The 12,401-nt window shown below is 43.8% G+C and overlaps 1 protein-coding gene and 1 long non-coding RNA gene across 2 annotated transcripts in view; both read right to left on the bottom strand.

Annotated features, from left to right (window-relative positions):
- LOC123963891 (hepatitis A virus cellular receptor 1 homolog) overlaps nt 1-7,504 on the bottom strand; it is a 13,184-nt gene extending 5,680 nt beyond the window's left edge. The window contains exons 1-2 of the mRNA XM_046040989.1: nt 7,317-7,504; nt 7,189-7,245 (exon numbers count right to left, since the gene is read on the bottom strand). Coding sequence (XP_045896945.1) covers nt 7,189-7,237 — 49 coding nt within the window. The 5' untranslated portion in view covers nt 7,238-7,245; nt 7,317-7,504. The remainder of the gene's footprint in view (nt 1-7,188; nt 7,246-7,316) is intronic.
- LOC123963902 lies at nt 4,272-6,057 on the bottom strand. The gene is made up of 2 exons (XR_006823274.1): nt 4,490-6,057; nt 4,272-4,381 (listed from the first exon to the last, which is right to left on the bottom strand). It is a non-coding gene; the product is annotated as an uncharacterized LOC123963902 (long non-coding RNA).
- Nucleotides 7,505-12,401: the final 4,897 nt, after the last annotated feature.

Here is a 12,401-nt window from a genome sequence, read left to right as displayed (position 1 = left end):
ACGAAAGCAAAGTTTGATGTAAAAAAGATCTTATTTCAAATACAAATCATTATTTCTAACCTTGTCAATTTCTTGACTCCATTTTCTATTCATTTCACAACGTATGGTGGTGAATAAGTGTGACTTTTCAGGAAAACACAAAATTGTTTGGGTGACCCCAAACTTTTGAACGGTAGTGTATATATACATATACATATATATATATATATATATCTGTTGTGATGTGGAAGAGAAATGTTACAATGACGTGCTCTGTCAACAAATTACAGTACGAACAGTAAAAGCATAGCTGTGATTCCTGTCCTCTCTCCTGCAATATATAACTTTGTACTGGTGAAAGTGATATATATGCCAGACAAAAAAAGTGCAGCCTTGTGCATTTTCAATCATTGTCATCAAAATCTTAGCCAAAATGTACATCAGAAAATACTTACAGAGTACAGTTATATTGACAAGATGGCTAAACATTTTGACTTGCTTGTTCATAAACGAGACACGAGGACTTGTCGTTCTGAGGCGCTGACAAGTTCAATGACAGAAAGATTTGCTTTTGACAGACTAAGGATTTTGAGCAAGTTATGGGCTTTTGCAGGTAAACCACTGTGTTGTGCCGTTTGCACTACCTGTTTTGAGAAATGCACTTACTGTTTTGCAAATGTTGAGGATGATTTGAGAAATGCACCAAAGCGACTGAGAAAAACTGTAATGAGTTTTATTTGTTGGGGTTTGTTGGCGGCAGAGAGACCACAAATCTTTATTTTTCATTAACAAACTTTTATAAAGTTTTTTTACTTAAACTGTTTTTTCTGTTTTTTATCAACATGTGGAATAAAGAAACTGTGACCACAGGTTTGATTTATTATCTAAAGAGTCTGTGAAGCAGGAAGTGACGTCAGCAGGTCACTTCTCGCCGCTGGTTTATCCGCTCGCAGGACGACCGGACGGAAACACGGCTGATGTTTGTAATAATGTTAACTTGAGTGCAGACTGAGCTTCTGAGTCAGATCCTGATCCCATGATGTGCAGCTGCAGTGTGAGTCAGCACTGCTCTGAGCTGAATGTGCAGGTCGGGACAGCGTCCAGTCTAAACCGGAGAGCGACTGAAGCTCCTGAATGCAGATTGGTTTTCACATCTGGGCAGCTGAAGGGACCAGATCACAGTTAGTTTGTTGTGTTAGTTTTTCCTTCTCGTCTCTCAGTGTTGAGTGTTTATGTGTCGTTTGTCTTTTTGAAGTGCTGAGAACCTTCAGACAAAAGCAAGTCATCAACCTCTCTCTCCAGGGTGACCTGACCTCCGGGGACAGGTCACCAGAACCTCACTGTGATAATCATAGACTGTTCAGCAGACCTGAAATCAGATTTTATGTGGCCAGATGAGAATGGATGAAATTCGGGGCGCGGTGAGGGGGCGTGGCTACCGGTACATTGATTGAATGAACATAAACACACCTGAAAATAATTTTGTTTTTGTTCATGAAATCACCTGTCTGGTCTTAGGAAAAACACAACAGCTGTGGATTTGTAGGTAAATCACGATCTTTTACCTCATTTCTATTTTTATTTTATTCATCAGTGCAGCGTCAGATCTCTCCGCCGTGGCCGCCTGAAGCTTCACTTTCTCTGTCCTCGCGACTGTAACTTGCACTAAGCACAAGAAAACAAAGAGGGGAAAAGAGCGCGAGTGTTTCTTTGTGGCTGTAACAAGGCCGTTGACTCCTCGTCCAGATGAGCTGCAGAACTACTTAATGTTTAATTAGGCTTTAATCAAAACTCATGTTGGCTCTAATTTTCGGGACAAACCGGACAGCAGTCGGGACATCTGCTCGTAATTCGGGACTGTCCCGGATTTTTCGGGACGTCTGGTCCTGCTGAAACTGATGCGTGTTGAAGCTGCAGCGCCCGGCCTCTTTTATCTGGATCAAACAAACAAACTTCATGTCCGTGGTGACAGCAGAGGTTTGAACCTTTCTTTAACGGAAGAATCAGAGTTTGCAGTTTCCAGAGTAACCAGGCCGGACGCTTAGTGACTGTAGCCAATGACAGAAGCCTGTTGCTGCTGATGGAGGATGTGTTTGGTGGGAGGATGTCTAATATCCTTGTTCATATTTGGAAAACAGACTGTAGCCTCTGATTAACATGACTTACTGCTGACTTCTATATAAAATAAAGACAAGATCTCTTATATTATTTAACTCGCTGTGAACCGACCTTTAAATGGCCAGTTTTTTCATTCTGACCACCAAACCCAAAATGTGCCTCTTCACCTTTTGCCACTGTCCAGTTACTCCAGAAGCTGCAGAGGTGTCGGCCGGTCAGGAGCTGGTGACGGACTGTGGAGACCTGCGCGCGTATTTCAGGAGAGGAAGAAGGTTTATGAATTACTGAAGACGCGCTTCATTTGCCGGCTCGGACAGCGAAGTCATCTCACCGCTGCAAAACCTTTTCAGCTGAACTGAAGGTGGTGGCGCTTCCTTCATTTGCCGCAGGACAAACAGATTTAGGGCGTCACAACCACCACTAAGCCGAACTGTCACGGAAACAGTTACAACTCTTACGGCTCCCAAGTCCAACCAGCGTCCACGCAAAGAGGCGCTCAGCGTGTCCGCAGCCTCTGCAGGGTCAACCTGGTGAAGCGGGACACCTTTTGGTAAATTGCCTTTTAAACAACCTAAATCAGTTAGAAAGTATTAAAATAGTGTGTATTTTGTTTAAATAGGTTGTTGTGAAGACAGAAATTAAGCCTATTTATTTATTTCTTATCTTTAAACATCACCTGTCGCCCTCTTTGCAAACTGGAAGCACTGAAGTTGAGTGGGACACTTTGTTAGATAAAGTTAAAATTCAACATTAAACACATGAGAAATCCTTTTTACGGCATTCAGTAACACATTATTAGGCATTTTAATATTATATTAACATTTAACAGCATATATAATGTGTCTCTCAGCAGCCCTTTCACTCACTTCTGTTTCCTTCCTGTCCTTTATGTTCTCTTTCTTTCTCTCTGTATGGGGGCCATCTTTTGTGGAGCCTAGTGTATTTAAAGAAATGACCAACCATAAATAAAGATACGCAGATACATTATTCTTTCATGAAACTGCTGCACTGTGCTTCCTAGAATCCAAACTGTCCCACTTTCTCTACACTGACAGGGCTGTAAATCTAATTCTCAAACATTTGATCCAGTTCCATCCTTATTGTAATTAATCTCATCTACAGACAGTATAAACGCATTTTATAGAGACTGAATTATCATCCTTATCGTTTCATTTAGATTTACACTTGAGGTGATCCAGTGTCTCGCGTCACCACTAAGGATTTATTTTAAACTCCTGCGGTTTCCGAAACACAAGCACGTTCATAGGTATAAATATCAGAGGACAGACAGCAGCTCCGCTTTCACGCCCTGTCGGACCTTCATTAAATGAACTCTGGGCAGCCAGACTGACAGCGCGACGGCTCCCCCTGGTGGCGGGAGGAACAACCACCAATAAACCAGGGACATGCTTCACTTTCTGAAAGCATCTGTAAAAATAATTCTGATAACCAACCTTGAAAGTCTGTAAGTATAGAAGAAAGAAATACATGGCCAAAAAAGAAACAAGCTACTAATTATATTCCATAATATTTCATTTTGTTTGCTTTAAAGCCGATAAATAAAGACGTTCCACCAGAATCTGGAGCACAAAATGTTCCTGCACAATATTTCTTGATGACGGTGTTCTTGGTAACAAATAATCCTTCATAACTCAGACTTCTGTTGATAAAGAAACATTCAAGGTGGATTAATTAATACAGACATTAAATACGACTACTCACTGTACTGCAGTAATATACGTTACCTCACAGTTTTTAACGTTCGGACGTCTTCTGAGAATTTCTCTGTTCATAAAACTGATTCTTACAAACAAACTCATCATTTAGTCTCATTAAATCAAACTGCTTTAAATCCACAAACTGACGAGAGGAACCGTCAGACACACATGAGAGTTCTCAGCTGTTTTATCGTGTGAAGTTTTAATTTTTCAGGTTAAACTGAGGGAAACGCTGACGAGTACTCACATCTTTAACCAAAGTACTTTGATACACAGAGTACTGAAGAGTTTCAGAATAAGAGTGATGTTCTAATCAGTAAAGCTGGACTGATGGGCGGGTCAGCTGTCAGCAGGTTCAGATCTGTACTCAGGTCCTGAAAGTGGACCCGGGCCCCCGAGGGCCTGAAGGATCCACGTGTTACTGATCAGCTGAGAACAGAGACTCTGACACACGCACACTCTTTAAGCTTTTTATTGTCAGAAAATCACGCTGCACTTTTACAGACGGCGACCGCGGCGTCCGCCCTTCCTCCTGGTCGAGTCCGACGGGATGGGAGTGACGTCCTCTGAAGGCACCGACGAAGAAGAAACAGACAAGAAGAAGAAACAGGAGGTCAGACACAGCGGCAGCAGCTTCACAGCTCACTAAAGACACCTTCTGTGTTTGTTCTCACCGATGCGTCCGATCTTCATGCCGGAGCGAGCCAGCGCTCTGAGAGCGGACTGAGCTCCAGGACCTGGAGTCTTCGTCCTGAAACAGAGACCCAGCAGGTCGTCAACAAGACAGAACACGAGGAAGCAGACGGGCGACATGCGCCTTACTGAGCCGATTCTTCAGGTCGGCCTGCACGGTATGACGACAATATCCAATAAAGTTGTTTCATATTGAGATGACATGCGAGTTGTGATAAACATAATATTAGCGTTCCCACAGCTGCCTGGATGTTTTTAAGTTATAGGATTAGAATATTTTAAATCCAGCTAAATAATGTTTAACAGCAAAGTCACCGTACAGTCAGTCTGCATCAGGAGCGGCTCGTCTGTCTGGAACAATCGGCTAACTGCCAAGCTAACGTTAGCTGCGCTTGTTTAGGACGCAGAGGACACGAACCTTTCAACAGGTTTACCTTAGACTGACAAAACATCGTCTTTAAGTTCTTGTCCATCGCGTTTCAAGATAAATCAGATTTGACGCTCCAGACATAACGTTACTAAATTTTGGAACCGGGTCTCGATCCTCATCCCTACAGACGGATTTTGAGATCAGAGTCCATTTAAATTTCTCTATTAAAGAACAAGTTAAATTTAACTTTGACTGAATTTCTAAATTGTTTTCAGACGACGGCCTGAGAGGCAGGAGAACCAATCAGAAGCGTCAGACTTCACTGAACTGTGGCTGGAAACAGGAAAACCTGCAGAGCGACACGAACATGCAACACGCAGCCGTGCGTCTTCACCGAGCGTCCTTGGGCAAAAGACTGAACCTGAATGGCCCCTGGCTGCTGTTCTGGTGGCGCCACGCAAATACGGAGCGTTTACATTTTATTAATGGAACCAAAGTCCTTATAGGCGGGTCCCGCCACTCGGCCGCCATCTTGGCAACGCTTCCTGGCAGCGACTTCGGACTAACAAGACCAGACTCCCGCCTGCCTGAATGAGCAGAGAGCTGCACTCTCACTGGTCACGGGACATAAAAACTACATGGACAGAATCAGCAGCAAAATCTGATGGAAATCTCTGGAAGAGTTTGACGACTTTGCCCCAAAATAAGGTTTAAAAGCGTTTTTCACGAGCGGTTATACTTCTACTGCGCGTGCGTCACGTCTACCTCGTATGCACAGTAGAAGAATAACAGACCCGTACGTCAGTGGAGCCACACGATTGGCTGAAATATGTTTCCCGCTTTGGCTGTTAAAAGCAGACGATTGGCTTTCTAGCGCGGGGGGCGGGATAACCACCGGATAACATCTGAGGATGTGACTGACTGGCGTGTCTCTTCTTCTAAAATGTACCCTCACATTTAGCTCATGCTTTTATCCAGCGACCTACAGCTACTATACATGAGGTCGCACAACTCTGGACCGGCGAGGGGTTAAGTGTCTTGCTCAGGGACACGTTGGTAGACGTGTCACCGTGGAGAGCTGAACCCGGATCTCTCACACCAAAGGCACGTGTCTTATCCACTGGACCATCGCCACCCGTTTCTGTCGTGGTGGCGGCGGATCTTGCCTCTACCTGAAGCTTGTTGAAAGTACAGTAATGTAGCCTTTGCTGTCAGCAGTGATTCTGTACCTTAAACAAACGTCCATGGTTAACACCATAAGGACCATTTCCGTACCTTACAGGGTACTTTTTTTGGACAAATATACCTTAAGGGAACAGAAATGATGTACAAATACTCTGTCACACTGGCTGGGTATCGCTACTCGATACCTTTAAGATATCGACTTCGAGTATCAAAACCTGTCCAGTCGCACGAGTGCTGCATTCGATCCTTTTTGTAATCAGTATATTTGTATAGTGTTGCTTGCAGCCAAACATGCAAGCAACACATGTTTTTGGAGGATTCACCACTAAAGGAAAAAGCAGCTCTTCTTTATTAATTCAAAGTTAACAAAAGTATTCTCCGTGATTTACTCAACAAACAGATCAAAAACTTAATTTAATTAAACTTAATTTAAATTCCTTTTCCACAGCTCATGGTGGTCACTAAACTATTTCACTCCTCCTCTCTCATTCAAATACAAAAACGTCTCTCAAGCTGTCGCCCCTGGACTAAATAAGAACAATAAAAATACCAATCAACTACTTTGGCTTCAAAAGGTGGCATTTTACACAAGGTGCTGAATGAAGTACTCTGTTGGTATCGGTCTCAGGGTTTCTGTTACTGGAGTTTTAAGGCTCATGTTCATCAGAAACATCACCTTCCTCACCCGTTTCTTACACTCCGGGGTTCAACAAACAGGATTTAAAGGAAAAAGAGGCAGATTTAACCACAGAAACCAAACACCTGTTCAGCCTTTCGCATGTTTCTGAGAGACAAAGACAGCTGGACGAGTTCTGTCATATGGTGCTGTCGTAAACTTTATGTTCACGTATCCAAGAGATGGCTTTTAGTTTATTTATTCGGCCTCACATTGATGCCAACAAAGAACAGTTGATCAGAAACACCGAGCCTAGACTGATCGGTCCTCATGTTCACGTCACCTGTGGAGGACGCCAGTTGTGCTGACCTATACTGTGTTTCTATTATTTTGTCCAACCCTTCATATGAACGGTAGTGCCCTCGGTCTTTAGTCCAGCCTGTCTCTTGTGTCTCACCGGTTAAACTCTGAACACCTGGCAGGGGGGAAAGCTTCAGGTTCAGACTCACCTGTGACGACGCAGACGGAGGTGAAGGTGTGAAGAAGCAGCGACAGCATGTTGTTTCCTGCAGAGGGAAGACGAGTCAGACAGATGGACAGAGGACAAACCAGACGGACAGACGCAGGGAGGACGTACCAGACGGATGGACGAATCAGACGTACGGAGGGAGGATGAATCAGACGGACGGACGCAGGACGAGTCAGACAGACGACTCACTGCTGCTACTTCTCTTTTCCACTCGTCCTGATATTTATAGACTGAAGTTGCCAAACAGGCTGAAACACAAGGAACAGCAGCGGAGGGAGAAGTACTATCACTGTGTACAAATACTCTGTTACCACTTCAATAGTACTTGAGTAAATGTATTTGGTTACTTTCCAGCGCTGAGAAACACAGAAACATGCTGTTGCTCCAACGGTTCTGATTGGCTGGTGTTTTGTTGGCGTGTTCTGGCAGGAAGTTGTTAGTATAATGTTTGAGTGACGGATCAGGACACGTTGCTGCCGAGTTTCACCTCGTTAACTCTTCCAAGGAAGGCTAAAATCAACTGGACTTAGTTAAAGATACTCAGAGACCTTTTGTCTCTCATCTGAGAGACGTCTTCAGTTCTTCAGTCAGAAGAAGAGAACCTTCACAGAATCATCAACTCACTGTTTCTGAAATTAGCTTTAGCTTCATGTTTCATGTTTAGTTTGCAGATGACACCACCCTCATTGGGCTCATCTCAGGTGGGGACGAGTCCGCCTACAGGTGGGAGATCGACCATCTGGTGACCTGGTGCAGCCAGAACAGTCTGGAGCTCAACGCTCTGAAGATCGTGGAGATGGTCGTGGACTTCAGGAACAGCCCAGCCCCACCCTCCCCCATCATCCCGTGTGACTCTCCAGTCACCACCGTGGACTCCTTCTGCTTCCTGGGCACCATCATCTCCCAGGACCTCAAGTGTGAGCTGAACATCACCTCCCTCACCAAGAAGGCCCAGCAGAGGATGTACTTCCTGCGGCAGCTGAAGAAGTTCAGCCTGCCAAAGACAACGATGGTGCACTTCTACACCGCCATCATCGAGTCCATCCTCACCTCCTCCATCACCATCTGGTACGCTGCTGCCACCGCCAGGGACAAGGGCAGGCTGCAGCGTATCATTCGCTCTGCAGAGAAGGTGATTGGCTGCAATATTCCTTCTCTTCAGGACCTGTACGCCTCCAGGACTCTGAGGCGAGCAGGAAAGATTGCAGCTGACTCCTCCCACCCCGGACACAAACTGTGTCAGACTCTCCTCTCTGGCAGGAGGCTGCGGTCCATCAGGACCAAAACCTCTCGCCACAAAAACAGTTTCTTCCATTTTGTTTATTCCATATTTATATATTTCTACAAATATTTATGTCAACTGTATGTTTGTCTGCGTGTAGCACCTTATCGGCTAAGCAAATTCCTTGTATGGGTAAAACAGTACTTGGCAAAAAAGCTCAATCTGATTCTGATGTAATGGTATTTGTTTAAAGAAGGCTAGTGAGCTAAGAGTTAAGATCTACCTACCTGCCGATGGTGATGACAATAGATTCCACATGTTGTTTTGTGCAGAAACTGGATGTTGTCAATAAAGTTGATTATCATTTATCAAACAAAACTAGAATGGGCATTTCCTAAAGAAAACGCGTGTGAAACCTATTAGCTGTAGCTGCTGCTGCAAACTGCTGCTCTATAAGCAATTTTTCAAATCCGTTTTGATATATTTATCTTTACTTCCAGGTCACCTGACCCACCTGTCTCAGTTTCCTTAATGTCTTTCTTCAAGCGGTGAAAAAGAGGAATTTGCAAAAAAAGACGAGTGGTCATTTGAGTTTGGTTTGCTGGTTGTTGATTCGACACAAACGGAAACATGGGTCTGAGATTCTGTGAAGAAAATGAAGAAACAAACTCTAAAAGCGTCACCGGAGACAAGTACCTGAGTATCCTGTAGCGCCACCTACAGGTAAAACAAACAAAGACATTCTAGCTTAACAAACACTTCTTTTTAGGTTTGGTGCACTGGATTTGATCCCTCAACCTTCGGATCTGAAGGGCAAGATCTTAACCACCGAACTATTCAAACACTGTCAGAAAACCAATCCTCACATAGGACTTGAACCCTCAACCTCTGAGTTTCAAGGGCAAGACCTTAACCACTGCACTATTGTGGCACTGTGAGAACAATACTTCAATGTTTCGTCCTTAACTGATCTGTGTGGAGGACATAAAATGACACTAATGCTCCAGTAGGGGGCAGTCGAGGACCACAAACGGCTGACACACCACTTTGATGCTTATAAAAGTGATTTCTGTGAAGTCTACTTCAGAGTTGGAGAACGAAATAAAGACAGCAAACCAGAAGTGTGAAGAAACACTGATGTCTATGTAAACATTTCCAAGACAGACAATATACAATTTAACTCCAGCAGTCAGCAGGAACTGAACATCGTGTTCAGATAGCATCAAGTTCAAACACCAAACAGCTGCGCAAAACTCTCAAGCTGTGACCAATTACAACTTGCCTGAGGTGGAGATCGAACTCCCGTCTGGCACCATAAAGTCATACATTTAAGACTGACCCTCTATCAACTGAGCTATAGAAGCTCACTGCTGATGACGCACTCTAGCTGGTCATGTGACACGCTGATGAAATCTGCAAAAAGCTGTAAAAGCTTCACTTTGGAAGTCAAATCAAAATGCACATCTGCCGTAGCAGAAATCTTTTAAAGTTGAGTAGGTTAGAAGAGAGTTGAGTCTCTGCTCTCAGAGGAACACATTCATTTTAAAATGCATAAAAATATTAATCTAAAATCAACCATTACAGACATCAGCAATAAAAACAAAAGAACACATCTCATTAGGAAAGATGTACATTTTGAAGGTACAGGAGGAGATAGACGCCAGAAAAAAGGCGGGATAACTAAAGAATAATGAGCGAAGACAACAGAAAACCAGTCTCGCTAGCTAGCTTTCTTCAAGCTAGCTAGCTGGACCCACTTACCTGTTTGTAGATGGTGTTCACTTGGTTGAAGGTGCGAATCCACGTTGAAGCGAAGCGAACGCAAGCGAGCGAGCGGCGGGTTTTAGTTTGAAGTTTTTGTTTGAAGTTTTTGAGTTTGTTTGTGACCACACAGACACACACACAGAGTTATTTGTCACGCACCTTGAGTGGGATTCGAACCCACGCTGCCGGCGCTTCAAGGCGACGTCGTCCCCACTGGACCATCCTCGCGGTGACGTCAGAAGTCATCAGAAGTTCAGGGTGAAGGAGGAGGCTGCTGAAACGTCACCTCCATCGACCTGCAGAGGAGCTGACGTCACCAACATGAACCTGAAACACTACGGGGTGACGTAGCGGATTCTCCTCGCCGCCGTGACATCAGCCATCAGCTGGTTGACAAGCTGCTCTGTAGGTCAGAGGTCGCGGCTGCTTCTTCACCAGAAGCAGGATGAAGATACCTGAATCTGATTTCAACTTACAGCCCAGCAGGTGAAGCAGGAAGCTCCAGGGACGCTACTTTGTTTGGGGGTCACCGGTACACAGCGGTGGCTCAGTAGCTAGAGCGAGTGTCCACTTATGCGAAGGTTGGTGGATCAATTCCCAGTTTCCCCTGAGAGCCTGAACGCTGTGTGAATGTGTGTGAAAGGTCCTGTACAGATCTTACCATTTTAAGAGGTGACAGCAGATCAGAAGGACAGCAGGTCTGACTCTGAGCTGAGGATGATGATGTTACGGCGACGCTGTGATTGTTTTGATATATTTATCTTTACTTCCGGGTCACCTGACCCACCTGTCTCAGGTTTCTTAATGTCTTTCTTTTGACGGTGAAAAAAAGGAATTTGCTAAAAAACAAATCTGATCATTTGAATTAGGTTTTTTTGGTTGTTGTTTCGACACAAAGAGAACAGAGAGATTCTCTTTTTGTTTTTGTTTTATAATAAAATGAGACAGATATCAGAGTATCACAGGGTCGGTGGTTGGACTCCCCGCTCTTCGTATTTGAAGTTCTCCTCTGGTTCCTCTCTGCAGCTACCAGTTGTGTCCACTAGAGGGCAGCATCAGTCAGAGTCCTGCAGCTTCAGGAAACCAGCGAAACACACCACAGCTGTGTTTATGAGCCCGTGTATGTTTTAATATTTTCTGTCATCAACCTGCCAGAAACAGATTAAAGATAAGTCTGTTTGGCTAAATCTGGTACATTTACATATTAGACTGAAGTCCTCATGATCATTAATGTGCACTGTCTCTTTAAATAAATAACAAACCAAAACACACACACACACATTTTAACCATGAAAGAAAGTAATGGAGGGACACAAACGTTAAAGATGCAGTAGAAATCAGGGACGAGTGGTCTCCTCTTCACAAAGCAACCCACATCACTCAGGTCCCAGAGGGGTAAAGAACCAGCGTCTCTGGCTGTCAGTAACAGCTGTACTACTGCAGAGTACTGCAGTGCTACTGCTCTGCGACACGTTTAGCCTCCTTTGGGGCATCTCAAGCTTGAATCAGAATCAGAAATACTTTACTGATTCCCAGGGAGAAATTGTTGTGTTACAGCTGGGGCTGCAAATCAAAGCATCAAAAAAGAAATAGAAAGAATAATGAAGTTGGCCTGGAGAAGATATAAAAGAGAAAATATAAACATATGAACAGGAGTGTGTAAATATGTGCAGTATTCCACAGTGTGGGACAGAATTGGGAAGAGTAAATAGTTCAAGTTCAAGTTCTAGTTCATTTTATTTATATAGCACGTTTTATAGCAGCCACTGACTGACCAAAGTGCTTTACAGAACTACAGAATTAAAAGACAATAATACCATGCATAACAGCACAGCATAGAAAAGTACAGCAAAGTTAAGAACAGCTTTAAACAGGAGTAGCCAAAGCAGTATCAGACTCGTCAACAATAACAATAAAAACAGAAATGCCAGTATCAGACTTAGATAGAAAAAACAGCATCATACTCCAAGGAGAGAAAAATTAACAAAATATATATATATAAACAACCTTATTTATAGGACAAGGAAAACAAGTGCGTTTTTAAAAGTGACTTAAAAGAGGTCACAGAAGGGGCTATCCTAACTTCTGTGGGCAGATTGTTCCACAGGCGAGGCCCAACCACAGAAAATGCTCGATCCCCTCTGCGTTTAAGTCTGCAGTGAGGGACTAATAACAGATTCTTTTCACCTGATCTCAGACTTCTCGAT

Source organism: Micropterus dolomieu, linkage group LG23 (assembly GCF_021292245.1).
Source record: "Micropterus dolomieu isolate WLL.071019.BEF.003 ecotype Adirondacks linkage group LG23, ASM2129224v1, whole genome shotgun sequence".
Classification (NCBI taxonomy): domain Eukaryota; kingdom Metazoa; phylum Chordata; class Actinopteri; order Centrarchiformes; family Centrarchidae; genus Micropterus; species Micropterus dolomieu.
The sequence above is the reverse complement of the archived record's forward strand: the minus strand, read 5'-3'. Positions and strand labels throughout refer to the sequence as shown.